The sequence below is a fragment of the Rhinolophus hipposideros genome, assembly GCF_964194185.1.
Source record: "Rhinolophus hipposideros genome assembly, chromosome: X".
Taxonomy (NCBI): Eukaryota; Metazoa; Chordata; class Mammalia; order Chiroptera; family Rhinolophidae; genus Rhinolophus; species Rhinolophus hipposideros.
The window spans coordinates 78459368-78486756 of NC_138046.1; the positions used below are offsets into that span (position 1 = coordinate 78459368).

Sequence of the window (27389 nt, forward strand, 5' to 3'; positions counted from 1 at the left end):
CAAATGGGAGAAATGGGATGATGGCTGTTTTTGTTATAAGCGTTGTCTTTTTAAATTATCATGTGTAACAGATAAAAATAAAATTTTAAACAAAGTACCTATCACAATGTCTGTCATAAAGTGGGACCTTGATAAAAGAGTAGACATTTACCTAATCCCCCCACTTCCCACCACTGCTGTCCCATTTCTTGCATGCAGAAATGTAGATAACTTGATCCCTTCAAGAGTCTGTTCTCACCCTAACAAAGCATGACAGGAAAAAAAATCCCAGTTTCGATGGATACTTTTATTATTTATTTCATCGATCACCAACTTCATCTCCCTCCCTCCTTACGATTGGAATTTCATCTTATTTCCACACTGAGTAGCGAAACAATGACAAAGCTAATCAGAATAAGCTACTCCAAAAACAGAACTAAGCCAACAGCTTACTTTCCTTCAACAGGCAAATATACATATGTGCACTCTAGAATGTACAATGGTTTAGTCACTAAGAAATTCAAATGGGATCTTGGAGAATGTAGGCAAATCCAGGGTGTGGTAAAGATGAGCTGAGATGCTGTGCAGCTGATTTAAGGTTCCTGGTGCTGCATCTCTTGGCCACTAGTTGAATCTTGCCATGGGGGAAGATTTTAGCTAATACCAAGTAGAGATGCGGAAAACACTAAATTGACTTAGGGGATATGCACAGGAACCAAAAGGCAGGAAAGTACTAAACATTGCTGAGCGCGTCCACCCCAGGAAGGACTTTACCTGTTTTTGAGAGAGCACACAGAGACAGCATTAGTATAGGATCCGCCAAGCCAGACCGGCCACGTTCTGTCTTCTCAGTACCATGTCAGCTCTTCTTGAGGACATATGGCCAGGAGTTAGGTCCTGACATATTGAGGAGTTAGGTCCTGACATATGTCAGTTAACTGACATATTGGGTCCCAGGTCAACTAGACTGTAACCTCTTTGAGAATAAGTCTTCCTGTCTCCCCTCCCCACCTCACATGGATGCCAGGAGCTTTATTTGAAGTTCCTTCACTTGTACTACCCAGCTAAAAATGAGTGCTGATGACACTATCTCCACTCCACTTTACCCACCTCTCACAGAATAACCCCTATCCTCTCCCAAACAAGCCCCAAACCAGGGAAGAACCTCACCTTCCAGGAGCTCTAAACTGGCACCACCACCAGTGCTCACATGGCTGACTTTATCCTCCGTGTTCCATTTGGCACAGCAAGTGGCTGTGTCTCCACCACCTAATGAATGAAAGCCAAGTAAAAAGGGGAAAGAAAAAAAAATGATTGGCACCAAAACTGTAGGATAGTGTGCTCTACAAGCCCAAATGGTAGCTGACGAACCCTCAACTCCATTTCATTAAGAGGCTCCTCCATGAATTATATACCTGTTTAGCTCTCAAGATTTAAACAGTGCCAAGAAACCTAGGAAAAGTTATCATGTCCCTTCTACTTTCCTGATCGGAATTTTGCCACATCCACGGGCATTAGCTTCATACAGGACCCCTTACCTATGATGGTGATGCAGCCCCTGGAAGTGGCTTTCACCACCTCATCCATGAGGGCTTTGGTCCCTCGGGCAAAAGCTTCCCATTCAAATACGCCCACAGGTCCATTCCACACAATCTGCTTAGCCCTGGCAACAGCCTCAGCATACTTCTTGCTGCTCTCAGGACCACAGTCCAAGCCCTATGGGGTAGAGTCAAAGGAGAGGATGAGCTACCAAGAAAAGCTAGTTAGGCAAATACCATCTCCACCAAGACCAGAACTCAAGTCTGAACACCAAAGTTTCTTCTAGAACCAAGATACCCTTCAGTCCTTTAAAAACCTGTTCATACCCTTTATGGAAGATCAAGTCTAAGGGAAAATCTCAAAAGTTATTTGATAAAAACATTATTAGCCACACTATGATGATTGTGAAGAACTAGATCAGTGTTTTCCAGTCAGGGTCAATTCTACCCTTCCCCAGGGAGAACATGGCAATGTCTGGAGACATTTTTGGTTGTCACAACTTGCAGGGGGGTGAGGAGGGTGCTACTGGCACCTAGTAGCCAAAGATGCCTTAAACATCTTACAGTGCAACAACAGCCCTCCACAACAAAATAAAACCTACCTGAGACGTCAATAGTGCCAAGGGTGAGAAACACTGAACTAGATCAGTGCTGCTCAGACTTTGGTGTACATCACAATCACCAGGAGGCCTTGTCTGAGCACAGACTGTTGCGCTCTGCCCCCAGGAACTTGCTTTTTTTTTTTTTTTTTTTTAACAAATATCAAAACGATGCTAATGCTGCTGTTCTTGGAACCACACTTTTGAGAAACACTGAACTAAATAAAACCCACATGATTATCAAAAGGAAAATGAGTAGGCAAACTAGTATGTCAACATGATACAATTTTATACAGCTATTAAAATGGCAATATGTGAAGAACACTACAATCAACTATTGAAATTAAGTCTTTAATATACATACATCTCCCCATTTATAATCAGTATACTTTTACTATCTTAATGTTTTCATAGAAATTTTTCTTACACAGGTTTCTAGGTAGCAACACAATCCAGAACAGCCCAAACCATGAAAGTACATGGCACCGTCCCCAGCAGACAGTTAAGTACTTAATAAACAACAAATAAAGAAGAAAATAATGGTTTTGTCCCCACATTACTAATGAAGACAGCAACAATCTGATACCATTGCTTTCCCCCATGGATTCTCCTCCAAGGAGGGCTCACTGCAACATTTAGAGCTCTCTCACAGAGATCTGTAGGGGTGCTTTTAAAAATGCTTGTTGTGCCAGTCTGGTGGCTCAGGTAGTTGGAGTGCCGTGCTCCTAACGCCAGGGTCACTGGTTCGATTTTCACATGGGCCAGTGAGCTGTGCTCTACAGCTAAGACTGTAAAGAACAGCTCTCCCTGGAGCTGGGCTACTATAAGCAGACAGAGGATGGCTTGGACTACCGTGTGCTGCCATGAGCAACTGGAGACCAGCATGAATGGCCGGCAGCCAGCGAGAGCTGCCCAGATGACTGGCGACCAACTGCCTCAGCCAGGGGGAGTGCAAGGCTCCTAATACCAGCATGGGCCAGGGAGCTGTGTCCTACACAACTAGACTGAGACACAACGGTTTGAACAGGAGTTTGGGGGGGAGGCGGAAGAAGGGGGAAAAATCTTGTTGGTTGGTCGAATGAATGATACCAAATGTTTTTGTTCACTCATACTACCAACCACCCAAATGACTCACCATCCAGCCAGCAGGTATGCCTGAGGCCACAGTGGCTTGGCCAGTCTTGGCATTCTCATCAAACTTGTCAGCAGTGACAAAGTCAACAGGCAAGGTAATTTTCACACCATTCTTCTCAGCTTTGGACATCAGGTCTTTGACAATCTTGGCTCCCTCTTCATCAAACAGAGAAGTGCCAATCTACACAGGGGACCAAGATGGTGAACATCAGCCTCTATACTAAGAACATGATAACCTCACAAAGCAGACAGGAACCAGATATAATACGATATAAAGGAACAATTCCAAGACAAAAGGAAAACAACTTGTCAAAATAAAAATGGGAGCTTTCAGGGCTCATGTCAGAAGCCGGTTTTCTTTTTTTTTAATTTACATAAATTGCTATTTCTCAGAGAGCTATTCCATATCCAATTGGCACTGGTTTCCTACCTCCATGTTGTTGAGCACCTTAAGGAAGGTAAAAGCCATTCCACCACCAATAATCATCTCATTGACTTTGTCTAGCATATTATTGATCAGTTGGATCTTGTCTGCAACTTTCGCTCTAGAAGGGAAAGCAAGAATCATCACCAAATGAACAAACAATGGACTAAGGAAGTAACAGTACACAGAGCCTGAGTTTTTATTTCAAGGCACAGGAACAGAGAAATATCCCACAAAGTGACAAAAGCATTGGCCAACTTTGCCCTATGTTTCTCCAACCCAAAAGGCTAATCCATTTCTAAGAAATCCTGTTATGGTGTGGCTCTAGACCAAGGGCTAAGAAGACCCACTACTGTCTAAAGGAACCACGAATTCCAAATAGGTCTATTTTGCCCTTTCTCCCCACATAAAATTAGAGGGTTAAGATTGCTACTTATACCTGAGGAAGACTGCTAACTGTGGGATTCCCTGAGCCCACTCAGAACTGTCTTAACCCTACAGCAGGGATCAGATTATATACCAAATTAATATATACTGAGCAAAAATACAGATATTGACTCTTAAGTCTATGCTCAATGGCTGAGACATTGGCTTTATGGCATTCATTATTCTATTGGACCACTTGATTCAACACATTTAATGAGCACTTACTCTGTGCCAAAACTGTTCTAGGTCTCTGAGAAACATCAGTTGGCAAAAACAAAGATCCCTACCCCTTTGGAGCTTATATTCTAGTAGAGGGAATTAAGACAATAAATACAGGCATTCTTTCACCTCCCTATGAGAGGAAAAATATCTAAAGAAAAACTAATTTATTTGAAATACAACCTTTAAAATCCCTCATATAAGTAATGCTTACCTTCTATACACAGTCCTATATTACCTAAATCCCACTTAAATGAACAAATCGCCTTGGGCCCTTTTCCTTCTTCATTCAATAAACAAGATGATGGCTAACCTGTGAGAGACCCTATGCTAGGATTTGTGAAATGGAGGTTCAAAATAATAGTGATGTGGGGGAATGGATGATAAGAGACTGTTTATCTCACTTGTAAAGACTGGTCATCACGAAGGGTAAGAATGGATTGACTGTTATACGAGAGGGAGGGAAGAAATAAGTAAGAAGGAAAAAACAGACTCCACCTCTTCTAAAAAATGTGGATATTCTATAGCTAAAATTCCCTACTTCTTCAATAAATTGATGTAATGAAAATAATAAGGAAGAGGGGACTAGTATTGAATAAAAGATACCTAAAAACCAAATGCAAAGCATGGACTTCGTTTGGATCCTTATTCACACTAACCAACTGTAAAAAGACATTTCTGAAATTATCAAAACTTCTGAATACAGACTAAGTATTATTAGATGAAACTGTTAAATTTTGTTAGGTATAACAGGGTTGTTATTTAAAAGAAATCTCCACATCAGTTATGAGGCGCATACAGAAGTATTTTAAGTGAAATTATGATATCTAAGTCTTGCTTTAAAATACTACTGATTAAAAAAGGATCAGAGGAGAGATGAAACAAGATTGGCAAAAAATGTCAACAATTGTTGAAGCAGGGTGATAGGTACCTGGGAGTTTATTATACTATTCTCTCAACTTCAGTGCATGTTTGAGTTTCCACAATAACATTTTTTAAATAAAATGTAAAATTTCCCCCAAAGTTGTTATGGTCTAAGGAGACTACACTGCAAGAAAGGTGGCCAAAAAAACCCTCCACATCAACTTCCTTCCCCAGAACAGCTCTTTCAGGCTGAGTCTAAAACCGAATCATAACCAGTAGGTTACACTCACTCCCATATTCCAGGTCTACAGAAGGTTAGAGAACAAATTCAGCTCAAATCCTAACCTCCAGTGAAGCAAAGATCAGAGTCTGACCTTTATAATCCAGTGCACAAGAGGGGCAATGCTTCCAGGCCACAGATAACCTGTATCCACCTGAATTATTTTTAGGACCCTGAAACTGGGCTCATGAAGTCTGGGAAGAAACTATGCTCCCTGAAATTGATACCCAACTCCAGAGTCAGCTTTCCTAGGGAAATGCTGAGTGTGTTCAGTCCTATGGAAATAAGTAAGGGTCAGGGGCATCCAGCCATAAAGAGGCTGCTACCTAGATACTCATGCCAAGGGACAGGAAGCTATCTGACCCAAGCAGGTCCCTGTCTCTACTCTACCATCTAAAATTTATCCTCTTAGCCTCTTGACCCACAATTTTGAAATTTCTATTTTTAATTAAACCATTAGTATATAATTATCCATATGGTACTTTTCCCCATAGGAGAAAATATTAAATGGTATGTGATCTGAAGAAATGAGTTCCAAAAGATATATTAAATACATATGAAAAGATTTTCATAGTTTTTCCGTGCCAGACTGTATGTATGTAAAAGGCTCAAATGCCTCAAAATTTGTTAGATGAGCACCTATGGGGGATCTTTCCCATTCTTCCCTCCAGAACCATCTTCTATCCTTCTTGGCCCTGTTCTGTCCGAGGAAGCTGACCTGCATAGACTGTATCAAGGGGCTCCCTTGCCCTCTGGCTTGCAGCCAACAGGGGGTGAGAGGGGGTGCATCAGTAGGAGACTGAAGGGAGATTAGAATAGTTATTTCCCTGGCTCACTCCCTGCTAGATGACTATCCCTACATCTCTTGACCAAAGGCTACAGTTCCTATCAGAGGGCCCTGTCCACACAACTACTGTGTCTGGATTCTGCTAACCATTCCCTCCCTTTGTTCCTTTAGGCCTAGAGATGGATGGCTGTTGCCAGTCCCAGATTACTATACTATCCCTTGTGAGTGTCCCTAAAAGCTACGCTTTGTAGATAGTCGCTTTATTAAATTCTGCTCAGATACCCAGTTTGATTGTGCTGACAATAAACCTCTCAACTTATGGCCTACTACCAGGCCAACACACTACTGAAAGCATGATCTTTATACCCGCCCAGGATGGCCAGGAAGGGTCGCTCAGGGCTCTCCAACGCCTTGGCAAAGTAGTTCAGCTCCTTCTTCATCAAAAAACCTCCAGCTTTCTGTGGCAGATTGACTCCCACCATGGAGCTAGAAAAGACCAGAAACATTCACATTTTAGTCCATCCCTACCAATTCCCCCAGTTCCAGAAGCCATCTCCTTATTGCTGAAATACTTTCACTTCAGAAATCCCTAAACTGCAACAAAAACAGGTACAAGGCCAGATTTTGCACTAAAGTGCAGGGTCAAGGGGAACAAGTAAAAAGCAATGACTTTAAGTAGAATTTAATGCACCCAATTATTAGTCTTCAGGCTAGGGTTTAACCCCAATAAATAATCAACCAGTTGATGACAACAGAAGAGGATTCCACAATTTGCTTCCTACTAACAGCAAAAAATTGTGATACTAAAGGTTCACAAAGGGCAAGCTTTACATGAAATATCCAAACTGAGAAAGAGCAACCACTTACTGGAGTTTGACAAATGGCTCCACAATTCTCAACATTTTTAATTTTATTTCCTCTTTGGATCAGGGATACTAAACAAGAGCCACAGTCTAACAGGTAGCTCCAATTAGAGATTGAAGCCAATAGGATCCCAGTAAAATACAGAAATCTACAAAAGCAACCCAGAGCTCGGGCTGCTCGAGGAAATAGAGGACTACAGTGCCCCAGCTCATCATCAAACACAACTCTTGGTACCTGTGGGCCCGGTGAGCAGTGCCAAAAGCATCATTGACATATACATCGCCTAGCTTGGAAAGTGAAGTTCGGAAGGCTTCTATTTTAGCTGGCTCGGCTTTAACCTGCAGAGAAAAACAAAACATGGGAAAACCAACAACAGGAAATGTTGATGGCTGCAAAGACAACTGTAAAAGGATTTCATAGCAAGAGTCCTCTTTAAATATCTCTAAAGACCCTGAGTTGGTAGGACATCGATTTTTACGATTAGCAACGGGATCTGTTCTTTCTTCCAAATATTCTAGGTCTTTTGGTCATTTCTGCATGTTTCTGCTCTCCTTCGCCTTCCCTCAAATTGCAGTCCTAAGATTCCCAAACCATGGCTTAACCTCTAATCCTATGAAGCTAACAACATCCCATTGGCCTCTCCCCAACTCCTAGGAAAATATTTTGATTATTCTTCCCTCTCCTTATCTTGACTCATTTCCTAATTTTAACACATTCTCCTTATAAGTTAGGATTATACTTGATTCAAAATGCTGGCTATCAAGGCCTTTCTGCAAAGGAAAAGAGGCCCTCACACATATTCCTCATGAAAGCAACAAGGGCAGGCTGGGACAGAGAAGGCAGACGGAAACAAGACAAGAGAAAACGACCCCAGAAGCATTTTATATTTATTAAAAGGAGGTATTTTATATGGTCTTTTCTGAAGTTAGGCAGCTGATAAAACAAGAAATAGAACTTTACAAGAAAGAGAGAGAGAAAGAAAAGAAAACAGGGCTTTGAAATGTCAGCTCCCTATCCAGGGACCCAGAGCAAAGGGGAGAGAATGGAGAATGGCAGGATGAACAGAGGCTCCAGAAGGAGACTAAGTGAAGATGCACAGAAAGCTAGATGAAGAGAGACAGGGCACAGAAGAGTGCACAGTATGGAGTAGACGTTCATGTTAGTCACTGCCCACTCGCATTCTCCTATATATCAAGATGAAGGAAGCTGCCACAAAGAACAGGGGCTTTCCTCCAATGACCCAAAGAATGCAGGGTCACTAATGCTGAAACTAAAGATTGTAGAGCCCCCACAATCTCTCTAGAATGGAATAGCATCTGCCACTGGGGACTGGAAGATGATTAATGTAGTAATGAAAACATTGCCCGAATGGCACGAGACCTGGGTACTATGCCCAGCTCTGATACTAATTCACCATGCAAACTTTGCAGGTGTTAAGTATTTTATATTTGTCATGTCATTTAATCCTCAGAAGTCCTTCTGAGGCAAGTATATTATCAACCCCACAGAGTTCAGGTAGCTTGCCAAAATCATACATCTAGTAAGTGGCAGGGCCAAGATTCAAACCCAGGCAGTTTGACTCCTGGGTTTTTGCTTAGTCTCCGTAACTATTGTGTAACCTTTGGCAAGTCTCGCTCTATCCTCGAAATATTCTCATATATTGAAAAGGCATGATTTAAAAAAGACATAATAATCCCTCTGTTTAAAAACTGTTTGAGGAAAAATGGCAAATTGAAAGCTCTTCATGAATTAAGGGGCTATAAAATCAAAACCACAATGAAATATCGTCTCACACCTGCTGGAATGGCTATCATCAACAAGACAAATAATAACAAGTGTTGGAGAGGCTGTGGAGAAAAATGAACCCTCATACACTGTTGGTGGGAATGTAAATTGGTACAGCCACTGTGGAAAACAGTATGGAGGTTCTTCAAAAAATTAAGAATAGAATTACCATATGACCCAGCAATCCCTCCCCTGGGTATCTATCAAAAAAGTCTGAAAACATTTATCTGTAAAGACATATGTACCCCTATGTTCATTGCAGCATCATTTCTGGTGGCCAAGACATGGAAACAACAAAAGTGTCCTCTGACAGATGATTGGATAAAGATGTGGTACATATATACAATGGAATATTATTCGGCCATAAGAAAAGATGAAATACTGCCATTTGTGACAAGATGGATGGATTTTGAGATTATCATGCTAAAAAAAATAATTCAGACAGAAAAAGTCGAGAACCATGACTTCACTGATATGTGGCATATAAAACTGAAAGCAACAAGGAACAAGACAAACAAAGAAACAAAAACTCATAGACACAGACAATAGTTTAGTGGTTACCAGAGGGGAAAACAGGAGTGGGGATGCTAGAAGAGGGGGTCAAATATACGGTGATAGAAGGAGAACTGACTCTGGGTGGTGAACACATATTGAAATATATAGATGATGTTTTATATAAATGTACACTTGAAACCTATATAATTTTATTAACCAATGTCACCCCAATAAATTTAATTTAAAAAGTGCTATAGAAATTAATAATAATCAGAATGCATTTCTCATTTTTGATCTGCCAATAACTAGAAAGAAGATAATGCTCCCAAAAGACCAATGCAGGTACATTGAATAAAGGAAACATTTTATGTCCTCACATTGGTTTTGTTATCCATTTTAAACTCATGACTGGAGCCTGAAATTTTAAGCATTGAAAGCCACTGGAGACTAAATGTAAAGTTAACTAACTAAAAAGTCACAGACTAGCATTGTTGGTTTACCACTTCCTGAATAAAAGGTTTCGCCTCAATTTGCAGGTTGCCGCCTGTCATTTCTAAGCCTTAGAGTCTGTGCAGCTTGAGTTTCAGTCTAAAAGGGCACCAAATTTTAGGCCAGCATGTGACTCCTACTATTATAGTAAGACCATGCCAAAGGCAGGGTAAGGCAAGACCAGGGCTTGCAGCTGCTAAGAAAAGAAACTGCTTGAAAGCAGGCACTCGGATAACCTTAAGAAATGTCAGAAGTACAAGAGACTGAGACACTAGCCTCAGACCATCTTATTCCCCAAGACACTAAAGACCTTAAGATTGGAAAAGTACTCAAAGAATGCCTTCAGCTTCCTTTCTTCTAATAAGGCAAATTCCAAATCATCCTCAAAGAGTCAGCTTTAGCAGTTAGTATTTGAATTCTGGTGGTCAGGTCACAGTAATGTTTTGTAGGTTCTCTTTGTTTGCTTTTTGAAAAATTTTTTTTGGTTCTTTGTGTGTGTGTGTGTGTGTGTGTGTGTGTGTGTGTGTGTGTGTGTGTGTGTGTGTGTTCCTATGGTTGCTTCTGCACAACAGCAGAGTTGAGCAGTTCTAACAGAGACCATATATGGTTGGGACTGACTGTATGGCCCACAAAGCCTAAAATATTTACTGTCTGGCCTTTTACAGAAAAAGTTTGCTTATCTAATGGACTGAGCTATAGAGAAAGCCCAGCAACAGAAGCACTGCCTCTAACTTTAGTCAAATGACTGCCTTTCTGAGACTTAGTTTCTTTATTAAATGATGATACTTGTACTTCCTTATTTTAAAGAAAAATTCGAAGAAAAATGCTTTATACTTAAGAAAAATGCCTTAAATCCAAGGCAATTATTATAACCATCATTTACCAACTACAATCAATTGTCCCAAATAGTCCATTTCCACTTGACTTTAGGAAAGTACTTTTTCCGCTCACACAACTATTTTATAAGAAAATCCCAATCATATGAAATTTAACTAGTTTCAAAAATACCAAGCTCAAGCTTTAATTTCCCTTTTAAATAATACAGATTGTCCTTCCATTAACATACTAGGGCCTGTTGCTTAGAAAAATTGTTCCAGCCTTGACAAACAAAAAATCTACCACTGACTCTGCTTGAGGAATACCTTGTGTAGTGTGGACACTCACCCACACAACTACCTGTGAATGTCTGCTGTCAGTACTTGGGAATCACAGCTTACGCTTCAATAGAATTATCACATACTATCAGAAAAAAAATTCTCATGTATCATAGGCTAGGTGTGGAACAAAGGAACAATTAGAAGTAGCATGTTCTTTGAATATTCTTATACCCAAATGGTGTTCACAAATTTTTCAAAGGTATTTCCTAACCCCTTGAGCATAAAGAGGGCTTCTGAGATGCTGGCAATATTCTATTGCTTGACCTAGGTGATGGCTACACAGGTGTTTCCTTTGATGATTCATCAAGCTGTGTATTTTATATGTATACTTCAAGAAAAGATATCTAAGGAAAAATAAACACGAGCTTCCTCTATTCTTCAATCACAGTCCTTTATAGACTCAGCCCTCCTCATCCCCACTAATGTCAAATTTCACAGATCCTAACCTTGTTCCCAGAAGCATCTTTTCCCTTCCCTTCTTCCTCCACATGAAAGCGAAGGTTCTCCAGCAGGATGACAGACCCAGCAGCTGGGTCAGCACAAGCTTTCTCCACTTCAGGGCCCACACAGTCCTTCAAGAACAAAACATCCCTGGGGAGAGCACAAGATGGAGACACTTGAGCAGTCTGAAAGTTAAGAACCAGTAACAACGTGCTTGACAACATCTGTCACACAGTCCACCAGCAAGAGAGCCTGGCACTCACCTGCCCAGCAGAGATTTAAGTTCTACAGCAACTGGCTCCAAGGAGTACTTGTCAGGCATGGGGAGGCCATCAGGCCGGCCGAGGTGACTCATAAGAACAACTGACTTGGCTCCATTGTCCAAGCAGAATTTGATGCTTGGAATGGCAGCCTTGATCCTGCAACCAAAAAGAGACAGCAGGTACAGCAAGATTATTCCTAGGAATTAGTGGGAAATATTTTATTCATGGCCTCATAAAACATAAGGGCCTTTTCTTCTCCAAATTCCTTCAGATCTACTTTCGGCAACTCAATGATGATCCTCAGACTCCTGTTCAGGGCAAGAAGTTAATTACGATGCCAAACCACCAACTAAGATTGTACATTCTCATGTTCTGCCCTTTGTGCAGGAAAGAGGTAACATAGCTAGCAGGCCTGAAGTTGCTATCTTTTGAAGGACCTGCTTGTAAGGTTGACTGTTGGCTGGTGTCTATAACTTGACTTTTGAAGCGGTCCCTCAGTTCGTTAACTGACAAGGGTCACTCACTATTCCTAGACCACAAACAAGGCCATTTAAGCTGAACACCTACTTTCCTCTGGGTATGTGGAATTTTCGTAGTTGCTAGGTAAAGGACACCTACAGGACCAGCTCCCAATAAAAACCTTGGGGACCTAGTCTCTAATGGGCTTTTCCGGGCAGAAATATTGTACATAATTACTGCATTTTTCATTGCTGGAGAAAGGAGCACACTCAGTGTATCCTCTCGCAGGAGGTAGAGGGCATCAGAAGCCCACGCATGGATTTCTCCAGACTCTACCTGTGTCTTTTCCTCTTGCTCATCCTGTCATGCATCTTTTCACTGTAATAAACTTAACAGTGAGAACTATATGCTGAGTTCTGCAAGTCCTAGCAAATCACCAAACATGTAGATGGTCTTGAGGACCCTGAAACACCCGTCTTATGTCACTGGAAAAAACATAAAATCTCTAAATCTTGAAACCATTAAAGGAAATTTGGGGAGAGTTGTAGTAACTTTTCTGCACTCATTACAGATCCTAACTCACTTTTTTATGTAGGAAAAAATATATATGCATTATAGAGAATATGGTTTACATGATGTATCACATTTACTACATTACAGTATAACCAAAAAATTATTAAACTTCCTTTAAACATTATTTCAAATTTTTGTTACAAGCCTGATACTATCCATTTTTGCCAGTCTTTAAGATAAAAATTGATAACAAAGAAAATCATTTATTTATTCAACAAATATTTATTGAATGCTTCTTTTGTGCCAGGTACTATTCCAGATTCTGAGAATACAACAGTAAATGAAACAGTCTCTGCTCTCATGGAAGCATAATTCTAATGATGGGAGAGACAACAAACAATAAACAACCAAAACATATCTATCTCAGATGGTTATAAGAGCTATGGAGAACAGAAAGCAAGATAGGGGGACAAGAATGATTGGGGAAGAGTGGTGGAGGGGATTTTAGATAGGGTGGCCAGAGAAAGTCTCTCTGATAAGGTGACATTTCAGCAGAATATGGAGTAATAAAAAACCTAGTTATGTTTCTGAAATAGCATATGCTATTTGGCAGATATAAAAACTCATTTATACCAAATAAAGAGAAAACATTTATCAGGTCCAAAGTCTGCCCAATGAAGCCAAGGGGTATCCCTGACTGGCAAGTTTTATTATTTCTAATGCTTCATTTTGTTAATGAACTCCATGGATTTCTGAAAATGAAAAGATCTACTCAGACATGTTTCTCTGCTTTTTATTCATAAAATACCTTGATAGGCATATTTCTGATCTTTTCTGTGTGCTACAGAGAATAATGAAAATCAAGAAGAGTCAGAGGTGCCTTGTACCATTGTACAGCAGAAATGTGCTTGGCAGATTGTCAGGCTCTACTCTGGGGCCCATATCTGAACATGCTCTGGGTCTAGACCTGCACTGTCCAATATGGTAGCTGTCAACCACATGTACCTCTGGAATACTAGAGATGTGACTAGCCCAGATTGAGATGTGCTGTTAAGTGTAAAACACATACTGGATCTCAGAGACTTAATAGCAAAAAAGTTAAATGTCCCTTTGATTGGTGTATTGATTACATATTAAAATCATTATTTTGGACTTACGGGATTAAATACAATATATTTCTAAAATTAAGTTCACCCATTTCTTTTTACTTTTTTAATGTGACAACTAGAAAATTTTAAATTACATGCAGCTCGTATTATATTTACATTAGCCAACATTGGTCTGGAAAGCATCTTTCCAGGTCAAACCCTTCACTTAAAATTTAAAATAAGTGAAGGGACTAAGAAGTACAGATTGGTAGTTATGAATCAGTCAAGGGGCTATAAAGTAAAGCACAGAGAATACAGTCAATAATGTGGTCATAACTGCGTATGGTGCCAGGTGGGTACTAGACCAGTCGGGATCACTTCATAAATTATATAAATGTCTAACCACTATGCTGTACACCCGAAACTAATGTAAAATAATGTTTAATGTCAACTGTAAATGAATAAAAAAGTTAAATCAAAACATTCTTTTACAATCTAGTTAAGGGGCAGCCGGTCAGCTCAGTTGGTTAGAGGGCGGTGCTCTTAACAACAAGGTTGCTGGTTCGATCCCCACATAGGCCACTCTGAGCTGCGCCCTCCACAACTAGATTGAAACAACTAGCGGATGGGTCCTAGAAGAACAAACTTAAATAAATTTTTTTTAAAAAAACAACAATCTAGTCAAAATCAAAAGCAGCACTACCATGTAAAATTTCTGCTTCTGAATCTAGGAGCCAAGACACTTGAAGCAGCCTAAGCAGACTGAAAATACTACTTCTGAAGTCCTTTCCCTTAAATCAAAGTTCTCAAAAACTGATTTTATCTGGGCCATCTGGAATAAGAGCTTGTAACACTACATGTAAGCTTAATAATTATTGGTATTAAAAAATCCTTCTTTTGCAGAGTTCTTCATTTTGCAAGGGAAGCCAAGTAACTTTAAATTCTGACATTTTTTTAAAACGTGCATAACCCCAAATTCTTCAAATTTTCAAAAAACGGGGACAGAAAAAACATTGCTTTAATTTTTTTTTCAATTTCTACATTCTCATAAGAAAACAGAACAGATGGTGGGTTGGTGGAAAGCCAAGATCATATGGCTTAAGTTACCACAGTTCTACAGTAAGAAAGGAAAACCATTTCATCCCTTATACCCACATCCATGCACATAAACCTAGCTCAAGGCTAAGCAGGGACCTTACCTCTGGTTGTTCGTTATCTGGTTGTTCTTCATAGGAACATTGAAGTCCACTCTAAGAAAGAAACACCGTTTCAGGTTCAGAGCCATGATCAATGTATTGTTCCCTCAAAGATTAGAAGCACTTTTAGTGAACCAGTTAAAAAAGTTGGAAGTTAAAAACTCACCTTAAAAATAATAAGCAATATTTGAAGACAAGATAGTGGTTAGTTATGGGGAGGAAGGTGAGAGTGGTGACTAGGATAGGACACCAGAGAGGGCTTTTGGGGTTCTGGTAATGTTCTATTTCTTAACCTGGGTGATTGCACAAATATGCTCATTTTGTGATAATTCTTTGAGCTTATGATTTGTGCCCTCTTCAGTATGTATCTCGTACTTTACAAGAGATTTTTTTTTCTAAATAAGGGGTGACCGATTAGCTCGGTTAGAGCGTGCTGCTGATGACACCAAGGCTGCCGATTCGATCCCCACATGAGCCACTGCGAGCTGCGCCCTCCTTAAAAAAATAATAAAATAAAATAAAAAATAAAATCTAATTTAAATCATAGGAACTAGCCCGAAAGAACTAAGAAGTTAAACCCTGTTCCATCTAAAAAGATTTCTATGTGGGCCTAGCATGACAGTATCTAATAATAGTGGCAGCTGGAGGTATGAGGGGTCATAACGAACACATCTTGATTCTGATTCCTTTGATATTATTTCTGGGTCCTAATGAAGCTAACATCACTCACAAAAAAAAATAATAACTAGAAAAATAAAACACATCAAGAGAACATACTTTTTGGAGAAAGCCTGAGGCCTCGAGACCAGACAGAAACCCAGTGTCCAAGACCAAGTTTACACAGTACCTTTCAAGCAAAACAGCAAAAATAAGATGGCCTCTTTCAAAAAAGCCTGAGAGGAGTGAGTGGAACACATGACCTTGCCCACCAGACAAACAGGTAATTAGAAAGGAAGTGATCAGGATGGCACAAGCAATAATTTACTGCAGTCTCTCCTTTCTTAACCAGCAGATTACTGCTTTACCATTTTTAAAAACGGTAATTTCTTCCCCCTTCTTCTGAACTCCTTGGAACCTCAGCCTACTTCAATCTGACTAAAAACAACGTGTGGTAGCTTTTTGTAAGGTCTAAGTTTTGTATGCTAAGATCCTTTTTAAGTGATTTCTTTCTAAATCTGTAGAATGTGGATAATTGTATCTACTTCACAGTTACTGTGAGAATTAAATGAGTTAGCAATTTGTAAAGTTATTAGAAGAGTATCTGGGCCACAGTTAATACCATGAAAGTGGTAACTATTATTATGTTAATGCTTCTCCAAAATATAATTCTGCGATTTAAAAGGCAGATCTGTTTTATATCCCATTTATAAGGGAAGTCATATGATTCTCCACTTTTTCTGATTTATTTCACTTAGCATGATAATCTCAAGATCCATCCATGTTGTCACAAATGGCAGTATTTCATCTTTTCTTATGGCCATGTAGTATTCCATTGTGTATATGTACCGTATCTACTGCAAGCAACAAAGGAACAAGACAGACAAAGAAACAAAAACTCAAAGACACAGACAACAGTTTAGTGGTTACCAGAGGGTAAGCGGGGGAGGGGTGCTAGAAGAGGGAAAAGGGAGTCAAATATATGGTGATATATTATAGAAATGTACACTTGAAACCTATATAATTTTACTAAAAAAGGCCACCCCCAATAAATTTAATAAATAAAAAAGAAGCCAATCACAAGAGCAAAGAAAGGCAGATCAACCATTACTAATGTTAACCTACAAATAAGAGACTTTTCAAAGTGAGAGGCAATAAGCATTTATAGAGAGCAATAAAAATAGCTATTTGAGACTCACTGACTAAGGCAGAAGTCCAAATTGTATTCCAATTAGGAGACAAAAAGCAACGGAGCTTTTATGAGAAAGGGAAGGGGACCAAGTACATCAATAGAAGGAAGGCATTTCTACCGGTGCAGATAATATGACAAAGTGATGTTAATTCTAAACAATGTTTCTAACTTTCTTTCCAGTAGTCACCAATCATAATAACTGCTTTCTTGTTATCTTTTTTTTTATTAAATTTATTGGGATGACAATTGTTAGTAAATTTACATAGATTTCAGGTGTACAATTCTGTATTACATCGTCTATAAATCCCATTGTGTGTTCACCACCCAGGGTCAGTTCTCCTTCCATCACCATATATTTGATCCCCTTTACCCTCATCACCCACCCTCCACCCCCTTACCCTCTGGTAACCACTAAATTACTGTCTGTGTCTATGAGTTTTTCTTTCTCATTTGTTTGTCTTGTTCTTTTTGGTTTATATACCACATATCAGTGAAATCATAGGGTTCTCTGCTTTTTCTGTCTGACTTATTTCACTTAGCATTATACTCTCAAGATCCATCCATGATCTTTGCAAACAGTTTTTTGGAACAAAATATTGTGTAGGCCCAGTCCAAGGGTTATTCTGCCATTTTAACATTTAAAAGATTTGAGGCATAAAACATGAAAGGCAGTTCCTCTGGCATGGCAGCTCTGGCTCCATTTATACTGCTGTTTACACTAAAAACAGCTAGCAGCACGTGCTACGGGACTACAGGAAAAGGTACGACCTAGTCAAGAAGACTGCTGCCATGCTTGATCATAAAGCTCCATTTCTAGTCCTTCCTCTCGAGGCCTGGCAGACGGTTACAAGATCCTAAGCCTACTAAGAAGACCATCAATATTCTAAATCCCCTAGGCCTATATGGGCATACATCAGAGATAGTTCAAGTTCAGTTCCAGACCACCACAATAAAGCGAGTATCGCAATAAAGAGCCTCACACATATTTTGTTTCCTATTGCATATAAAAGTATGTTTACACTATTCTGTAGTTTATTAAGTGTGCAATAGCATTATATTTTAAAAGACATATAAACCTTATATAAAAAAATACTTCTGATTGATTTAACTTAAGATATCATCCTCAAGGTCCATCCATGTTGTTGCATAGGACAGGATTTCCTTTTTTCTCATGGAAGAATAATATTCCACTTTACATATATACCAAATCTTCTTTATTCATTCATCCATAGATGGACATTTAAGTGGTATCCATATCTTGCCTACTGTGAGTACAGGCATATCTCGGAGATACTGCGGGTTTGGTTCCAAACCAATGCAATAAAGCAAATATCAACAATAAAGTGAGTCTCATGATTTTATTGGTTTTGCAGTACACATAAAAGTTACTTTTACACAATACTGTAGTCTATTAAATGCTCAACAGCATTATATCTAAAAAACAATGCACACATACCTTAATTAAAAAATACTTTATTGCTAAAAAATGCTAACCATAATCCAAGCCTTCAGCAAATTGTAATCTTTTTGCTGGTGGAGGGTGTTCCCTCAATGTTGATAGCTGCTGACTGATCTGGGTGGTGATTGCTCAAGACTGAGGTGCCTGTGGCAATTTCTTAAAATAAGACAACAATGAGGTTTGCCACATTGACTCTTCTTTTCATGAACAATTTCTCTGTAGCATGCAATGCTGTTTGATAGCATTTTACCCACAGAACTCCTTTCAAAATTGGAGTCAACCCTTTCAAATCCTGATGCTACTTCATCAACTAAGTTTATACAACATTTTGAATTATTTGCTGTTGTTTCAACAATCTTCACAGCATCTTCACCAGGAGTAGATTCCATCTAAAGAAATCCCTTTCTTTGCTCATCCATAAGAAGCAACTCCTCATTCATTACAGTTTTATCATGATATCACAGCAATTCAGTCAGTCACAACTTTAGGCTTCACTTCTAATTCTCTTGCCATTTCTACCACAGTTTCCATCTGTAGTTACTTCCTCCACTGAAAGTCTTGAACCCCTCACAGTCATCCACGTGGATTGGAATCAATTTCTTCCTAACTCCTGTTAATGTTGATATTTTGACTTCTTCCCATGAATCACTACTGTTCTTAATAGTATCTGGAATGACGAAAACTTTCCAGGTTTTCAAATGACTTTGCCCAGATCCAGCAAAGGAACCATTATCTATGGCAGCTATAGCCTTACAAAATGTGTTTCTTAAATAATAAACCTTTAAAGTCAATATTACTCCTTGATCCATGGGCTGCAGAATGGACTTTGTGTTAGCAGGCATGAAAACAACATTTATCTCATCTCCATCAGAGCTCTTGGGTGACCAGGTACATTGTCAATGAGTAGTAATATTTTGAAAGGAATCCTCTTTTTTCCCTGAGCAACAACAGTGGGCTTAAAATATTCAGTAAACCATGTTGTAAACAAGTGTGCTGTCCTCCAGGCTTTGTCCTCCAGGCTTTGTTCCATTCACAGAGCACAGGCACAGTAGATTTAGCATAATTCTTAAGGACCCTAGGATTTTCTGAATGGTAAATGAGCACTGGCTTCAACTTCAAGTCACCAGCTGCATTAGTCCCTGACAAGACAGTTACCCTGTCCTTTGAGGCTTTTTTTTTTTAAATTCAGTTTTAGATTTTTTTTTTTAACAGGACTTTATTGGGGGAACAGTGTGTACTTCCAGGACTTTTTTCCAAGTCAAGTTGTCCTTTCAATCTAAGTTGTGGAGGATGCCGTTCAGCTTCATGTTGTTGTCCTTTCAGTCTTAGTTGTGGAGGGCGCAGCTCAGTTCCAGGTCCAGTTGCCGTTGCTAGTTGCAGGGGACACAGCCCACCATCCCTTGTGGAACTCGAAGAATCGAACTGGAAACCTTGTGGTTGAGAGCCCACGCTCCAACCAACTGAGCCATCCGGGAGGCAGCTCAGCTCAAGGTGCCGTGTTCAATCTTAGTTGCAGGGGGCAGAACCCACAATCCCTTGAAGGACTCGAGGAATTGAACTGGCAACCTTGTGGTTGAGAGCCCAGTGGCCCATGTGGGAATCGAACTGGCAGCCTGTGGAGTTAGGAGCATGGAGGTCTAACCGCCTGAGCCACCAGGCCGGCCCCCTTTGAGGCTTTGAAGCCTGGCACTGACCACTCCTCTCTAGCTATTAAAGAAAGTCCTAGCTGGCATCTTCTCCAATATAAGGCTGTTCTGTCTTCATTGCAAAACTGTTGTTCAATGTAGCCACCTTCGTTAATGATCTTAGCTAGATATCCTAGATAACTTGTTGCAACTTCTACATCAGCACTTGCTGCCTCACCTTGCACTATATGTTCTGTTACTTCTTTCCTTAAACCTCATGAACCAACCTTTGCTAGTTCCAAACTTTTCTTCTGCAGCTTCCTCACCTCTTTCAGCCTTCAAAGAATTGAAGAGAGTTAGGCCCTTACTCTGGATTAGGCTTTGGCTTAATGAAATGTGTTGTGGCTGGTCTGATCTTCTATCCAGACCACTACAACTTTCTCCATATCAGCAATAAAACTGTTTTGCTTTCTTATTATTCACGTGGTCACTGGAATGGCACTTTTAATCTCCTTCAAGAACTTTTCCTTTGCATTTACAACTTAGCTAAGTGTTTGGCACAAGAAACCTAGCTTTCGACCTATCTGTTTTTGATATGCATTCCTCACTAAGCTTAATCATTTCTAGCTTTTGAGGTAAAGTGAGAGATGTGCAACTCTTCCTTTCACTTGAACACTTAGAGGCCATTTGTAGAGTTATTAACTGGCCTAATTTCAATATTGTTGTGTCTCAAGGAATAGGGATGCCCAAGGAGAGGGAGAGAGATGGGGAAACGGCTAGTTGGCTGAGCAAGTCAGAACCCACACAATACTTAGTAAGTTTGCTGTCCTATATGGGTATAATTCGTGGCACCCCAAAACAATTACAACAGTAACATCAAAGATCACTGATCACAGATCACCATAACAAATATAATGTTAATGAAAAACTTTGAAAGATTGCAAGAATTACCAAAATGTGATACAGAGACACGAAGTGAACAAATGTTGTTGGAACATGACACCTGCCAACTTTCTCAATGCAGGATTGCATAAACCTTCAATTTGTAACAAAAACGCAATACCCGAGCGATAAAGTGCAATAAAGGGAGGTATGCCTATACTCCAATGTACCTCACTGAAGAGCAGCCTTTCCAAAGGTGGTTTAAGGGAATAATTCTATATTCAAATATTTTAATTAAAGAAAGTCTTCAAAAGTAAAGGCAGTACATAAACTTCTGAAGAAATACACTCTCCTTAGTTTCAGGTTACTCGATTCAGATTCTAACCATTTTCTTTAAATATCCTGAACAAGGCCCTCGCCAGCCTTAAAGTACATTCCAAAGAGGCTACAGTATCCCATTACCACAGGTCATTTTCTCTCCCCTACAGCCTCCCAGAAGGCCTGTGGTCAAAAGGGCAAAGGGCATGAGGCTGAGCATAAGCCACCCCTCACAGTGCTGCTCCCTACCCCCAAGTCCTTACAGGGAGGAAATTCTTTGGGCAGAAACACTCAAGACTCTGTCTCATCTACCTAACCAAACTGCCATGGCATAGCATTCTGATGAGAATTGGACTTGTACTCTCTACTCATTGCCTGTGGATTACCTCCCCTTATCATCTCCTAGACTCTCTACGACAGCTCTGCTTTTAGCCCCTCCCTTCTGTGGACTCTACCATAGAAACTGCTCTTGCCTATCCATTCCACTTGCTCCATTCTACATAAGATCTGCACCCTTTCTTTTCCCTCCCTGAAATACTCCCAAGCTTAACCTTAGGCATGAAGTCAAATATCACTACACACCTATCAGAACGGCTGAAATAAAAACGTAATAAATGCTGGCAAGGATGCAGAGAGTGTGGCAAGGATGATACACTGCTGGTGGGAATGTAAAATTGTGTGACTGCTTTGGAAAACAGTCTGAGAATTCCTCAAAAGATCAAGCATATGACCCAACGATTCTACTCCCAGGTGTTTACCCAACAGAAATGACTGCATATGTCCATACCAAGACTTGTGCACAAATGTTCAATGTTCACATCAGCTTTATTGGTAATAGCCCCAAACTGGAAACCCAGGTGTCCTTCAGTGGGTGAATGGCTAAACAAATGGTGGAAAATCCATACCGTAGAATACTATTCAGCAATACAAGGAATGAACTATTGATGCATTCCACAACTTGAATAAATCTGAGGGCATTATGCTGAGTGAGAAAAAGCCAATCGCAAAAGGTAACACACTGTGTGATTCCACTTATATAACAGTTTTGAAATGACAAAATTTTAAAAACAGAGGACAGATGAGTAGTTACCAGAGGTAACGAATGGAGGGAGAAGGGCCATGACTGAAGCGTAGTATGAAGGAGATCTTGGTGGTGATCAAACAAAACAGTTATTTTGTATTTTGATTGTGATGGGAGTTACACAAATCTACACATGTAATAAAATAGCACAGGACTATATTTTTTTCTAAAGTCAACTTCCTACTTCTGATATTATACTATAATGATGTAGATATAGCCAATGGATAAAACTGGGTAAACACAGGACCTCTCTACTATCTTTGCAACCTCCTGTGAATCTATTACTTCAAAATAAAATGTTAAGGGCTGGCACAGTGGCTCAGGCAGTTGGAGCTCCGTGCAGTTGGAACTCCGAAGGCTGCCTGTTTGATTCCCACATGGGCCAGTGGGCTCTCAACCACAAGGTTGCCGGTTCAACTCCTCAAGTCCCACAAGGGATGGTGGGCTCCGCCCCCTGCAACTAACAATGGCAACTGGATCTTGAGCTGAGCTGTACCCTCCACAACTAAGACTGAAAGGACAACTTGAAACTATGGTACCTTCCACAACGAAGATTGAAAGGACAACAACTTGACTTGGAAAAAAGTCCTGGAACACACTGTTCCCCAATAAAGTCCTGTTCCCCTTCCCCAATTAAAAACAAAATCTTTTAAAAAATACAAAAATAAAAAATAAAATGTTAAAAATATTGATTTAGTTGGAATGTCAAGTCTTGATCACCTGAAATCTCAAGAGTCCCGGCCAGTTCCATTAAAAACTCTCAAAGGAACCATGTCCATCCTTGATTCTTTGTCCCTGACTGGAAAACTGAAGTATTATGGCAGTCATAGAGACTTTTTTTTTTCCCTCTGCTCTCAGTTTTTCCTCTCCGTTTCTCTTCCACATTAAGGTTGCTGCTTAACAAGTTACAACATATTAGAAAAAAAAGCAGTGAAGTTTAAAAAAATGGGGTGGGGGGGAGGAGCAAAAGGGGAGTGCTTCACAGTCAGCAAAGCAGTATGACTGGTAACCTATGAAAGGAAGAAAGGAAATGAAATCGCAAAAGCAAGCAGGAAGCTTACTCAAAGGTAAGGTCAACTGGTGTCCTAAAAAACTAAGGTGGAATCTGGTAATTATTCAGTCAGAGGTTTCTGGCTATCTAAAGTTCCCTCAACAAATCAATTTCCCTTGGCAATCAAAAGCCCGGGCCAGAAGATTCAACCAACAGGGCATCTGCGAGGAGGTAAGTGAAGCAGCCACTACTCAGGAGGCCCCAATTGGGAAACACTGTCAGAACCACAATACAACAGCACTGAAACAAAGAGAAATCTGAGCTGACAAGGCATGGCTGCCTAGGCTTTCCAAAAAGTAATGCTACAATGTTACTCTGTTCAAAGAGACAGATAGTAATCAGGGAACAAAGTAACTTCCTGTCCTCAGGTCAAATAAATAGAATTCATCCAGATTGGGGGGGTGGGGGCGAATTATTGACTACAACCTTCAGCAGACAAAAGGTCTATTTTAACCTGTCCTTGTTCACTATGTCCGAGTATTCATGGGATCTGGCCGGTAGCCAGAGACCCAATTCTAGTCCTGGCTGTGCCACCAATTTGCTAGTTCAGTGACCTTGGACAGGTCATTTTCCATCAGCAAAACAGGACGAGGCAATCATTCCAGGGCTCAGGGTTAATCTGTGTTGAATGAAACTTTGAACTCTTGGGTAGCAAGATATTTCATATTAGGTCCAGAGGGAGAAAAGATAAGCACCTCCTACAGTCCTACTCCCAGCCAGCCCAGTAACCGTATTTTGCTGTGTATAATGCGCTCCCAGGTATAATGTGCACCCACATTTTTGGCCCAAACTTTCAGGGAAAAAAATGTTTCGTTTTAATTTTTTAATTCAAATTTTTATTTGTTTACATTTAGCTACCTGATTTTTGTATTATAAAGAAATGTTAGCATTTTTTAACATATTATGGTAGAAGAAATTTTACGTACCAGTAACGAACTTATGATATTTAAGCATCATAGAAGGTCAATAACTCTTCATCGTTGCAAGCTCGTCTTAAGTTCAACAAAACCAATTATCGTATTCCAGGGTATTATTTTGCATATGGATATCGTTGATTTCTAGAGTTACACTTTTAACTCATTAACATAAATAAAAACATTTACATAGATTTGGAATTAGTACTACCCATGTATAATGTGCATCCTTATTTTTCCCTCACAAGTTTGGGCCAAAAAGTATGCATTATACATGGCAAAATACAGTAACTCCTCAAGCCAGTTTCCCAGGGGAGAGAGTTATAAAGCCCCAAACTGCAATTGTAGGAAGGCCACCAGCCTGATGCCCCACCTTTTGTCTTTCAGATGGTCCATGTACTTGGTAAGGTCAGTAGAGGAGATGGGAGGAAATAATTAAAACCTAAGTTCTAATTGCATTCCAATGTCTGTCTACTTGTCCAGTTTGTCACTGGATATATCCCCTTTCCTTAACATTATCTGAGGGGTAGAAAGGGCCCTTGCCAATACAAGGATGGCTGTAATTCCTACTTTGTCTAGATCATTTGGGAAAATGTGGACACCAGGTGTTTCTCATGGCCATAAACTATTGAGTTCTTCTGACTATTCCCATAGCAAGGCACAGAAGATCACTTGCAAACTAACAGTGGCCATAATGAACTTAGAGGGAAGGGAGAGCTACATGAATTCTTAGGGTGCCCATACAGTTCTCTAATTAATAGTGACTTCATATGTTTAAGCCTAGGGTAAAGAGAGAACCCTTATTGCCTTAAGTGTCTGTTGATATCCAAAAGGTGTCTTCACTTGAACCAGCCCATATCGGGAAAGGGACTGTATCACCATTCACATGCCTCCCCATCCATCAATAACTTCCCAAAAAGGACAAGAATGCACAATGCTATCAAAGCAAGCCTTTATGGCCCCACTAAAAGCACCACCCTTGGATCCTCTCAAGGTATATAACAATCAAATGCATCAGTTACATACCTAACTATCCTTCTGCACTTTGCTCCTGGCATGCACAAATGTACCACACATTACAAAAAGAATAAATGTAAAAGCTCCACACACCTGCCTGGTCATGGCACTGTACACCAGACACTGGACATTAATGAATGCCAACTATAATTTTATGTGTATAATGTGATGGCTCGGTGTGAGGTCGGGGTGGTGGTGGATGGGGGAGGGGGGTTCACGGTGTGAGGGATGTAAAAAAATAAAATAAAATAAAATAAAACTAAAAAAAAAAAAAAAAAAGCTCCACACACCATACTAGCAATTTGGGCAGATAAGGGAGAAATCATGTTGGTTACATGACCAGGGATCCACACGTGCAGAGTAAAAGACTCCAAAGTGCATGGGGAGCCCTCCCCATTTCTAATATCCGGCTTCTCTAGCCACCCCTCAGGGTGAGGGTGGAGAACAGCAAGAATGAGTAGCCACACCCTGCTCTACCATTACCCAGCATGTGTCACAACCCTGCCGGTACAAACCCCACCTCCTGGAGTCCGAGCACACCGTAGGGCAGCAGAGGCCTGTTACATAAGTTCTGCAGGGCCGCCTCCGGTGCGCACCGCCCCACTTCACTCTCCTACCCCAAATGCTTTGGGGGGGGGGTCTACTCCTTAACATCTAAATCAACAGCCTCTGGGAAAAATTTCCTCTTGTGCAGGGACCTTTGAAATGCAGGTCGTTTATCATTTGCCTAGGATGGTAGAAGACGGTAGGGAAGGGAAACTAACAAATGACCTTTCAAGGTCCCTGCCTTGGGGCCTAGGGATTTGCAGGCTAAGCCTCAGGTCCCACATCGCCGACTGGGAGCTGGAGGCGACGGAACCGCAAGGCAGGAATAGGAAAGAGGACAAATTGGGCCCCTGCAATCTGAGCCTTTCCTCGGTGGGTCTGTGCCGAAAGGGAAATTACAGCTCGCTTCCTGGGCTGGGGAAAATGAGGTTAGAAATTGTCAAACCGGACAAAGCCTCAGCCACAATGATGGGCAGCCTTGCCTAGGATGGCCAGGACCCAAAGGGCCGAGCCAAGGGCTAAAAACAACTTTGGGCAGGCGGGGAAGCAAGTCGGCCCTGACCGGAGAGGCTGCGGCAGAGCCCCGAGGGCGTGCGGGCAGATGTGCAGAATTACCTCATAACGACCCGCTTTCCCTTCACGTTCAGCTTGTCCAGAGTCAGCTTGTTAGAGAGCGACATCTTGACAATGTAGCAGCGGCGAGTGGCCGGAGGCTCAGGACAGCGGTCGAGACGGCGACTGACTTGCGCTGGTGCTAGCGTGCAGAATGCCGAGTTCCGCGCGGGCCCCGCCGCCCCGCCCCCAGCCCCGCCCCTTCCCGGCCGCTTCTCCCAGGGCGCCGCGCACAGCAGCCGCTATTGGAGGCATCCCAAAGGCGCCGGTGCGCTGCCATTGCTTCAAGGCGCTGTCCGTCTGTGAGGGAACTGGTGGGACGTGCGGCTAGCATTTGTCACGTCCGGCACGCAGCGAGCCGCTGGGAGTCTTCGTGACTCAGGGCTGGAGCGGGAGGCGGCACTACGGGGCCCCCTGGTGGAGGAGAAGGGAGCCGGATGGCGCCACGGAGTGACACGGCGAGAGTGAGAGGCGAAGGTTGCCGCCTAGGCCCCACGCGCTTAGCAGCTGCAGCGCCCCGCAAAACCACGACAGCCTGGGTAAAAGCGACCCACCCGCACCCTATGGAATTCCGGGCAGCCCTACCAGGGTCGATGCAAATGGCAACTCCTTTTGGAAAATTTCTCTGGCTTCCCAGCTCCCCAAAATGGAATTCTATGCAAGGCTAAGTGGCTTTAATAATCGAGGCCTCTTAAAACTCAGAAAAGGCCCAGGTCCTTTCAACCCCCCCCCCACACCTTTTTTTATAATAAAAAGTGCAATGTAACTATTCTAGTTACGACACTGCTAATGGCAAACACATAAAGCATTTTTCATGCATCAACTAATGCTCACAAAACTCTGAAGTAGGTACTGACATCCTCATTTTACAAATGAAGTAACCGATGCACAAAGAGGCTTAGTGACTTACTTAGGGTTTCAGATCTTGGAAGTGGTGCATTCAAACCTAGGCAGTCGAGATGTAGAGTCCATTCACTTTACTATATAATACATTCACCATTGCTAGGAGCTAGGTATGCGAGTGGCTAACATAAC

The 27389-nt window shown here is 41.0% G+C and overlaps 1 protein-coding gene across 2 annotated transcripts; it reads right to left on the minus strand.

Annotated features, from left to right (window-relative positions):
* Positions 1-267: 267 nt before the first annotated feature.
* PGK1 (phosphoglycerate kinase 1) lies at positions 268-26568 on the minus strand. Of its 2 annotated transcripts, XM_081043429.1 has the most exons (11): positions 26358-26568; positions 15004-15054; positions 11745-11900; positions 11487-11631; positions 7349-7452; positions 6617-6736; positions 3681-3795; positions 3252-3431; positions 1518-1695; positions 1150-1248; positions 268-753 (listed from the first exon to the last, which is right to left on the minus strand). In XM_081043429.1, the coding sequence occupies exons 1-11, from the start codon at positions 26420-26422 to the stop codon at positions 713-715; spliced, it is 1254 nt and encodes a 417-aa protein (XP_080899555.1). In that variant the 5' UTR covers positions 26423-26568; the 3' UTR covers positions 268-712. The 2 variants fall into 2 exon arrangements, with proteins under 2 accessions (XP_080899555.1, XP_080899556.1); XM_081043430.1 differs by lacking the exon at positions 15004-15054 and having other exon boundaries at positions 26358-26533.
* Positions 26569-27389: the final 821 nt, after the last annotated feature.

What these genes read in the sequence shown, in the direction of transcription:
- PGK1 (XM_081043429.1), bottom strand. Translation starts at nt 26,422, where the DNA reads ATGTCGCTCTCTAACAAGCTGACTCTGGACAAGCTGAACGTGAAGGGA. An exon ending in ACTGCTCACCGGGCCCACAG is followed by an intron (nt 6,737 to 7,348) that starts GTACCAAGAGTT and finishes GGTCTTTTCTAG; the next exon opens with CTCCATGGTGGGAGTCAATC. An exon ending in CAGTTTAGAGCTCCTGGAAG is followed by an intron (nt 754 to 1,149) that starts GTGAGGTTCTTC and finishes TCTCAAAAACAG; the next exon opens with GTAAAGTCCTTCCTGGGGTG.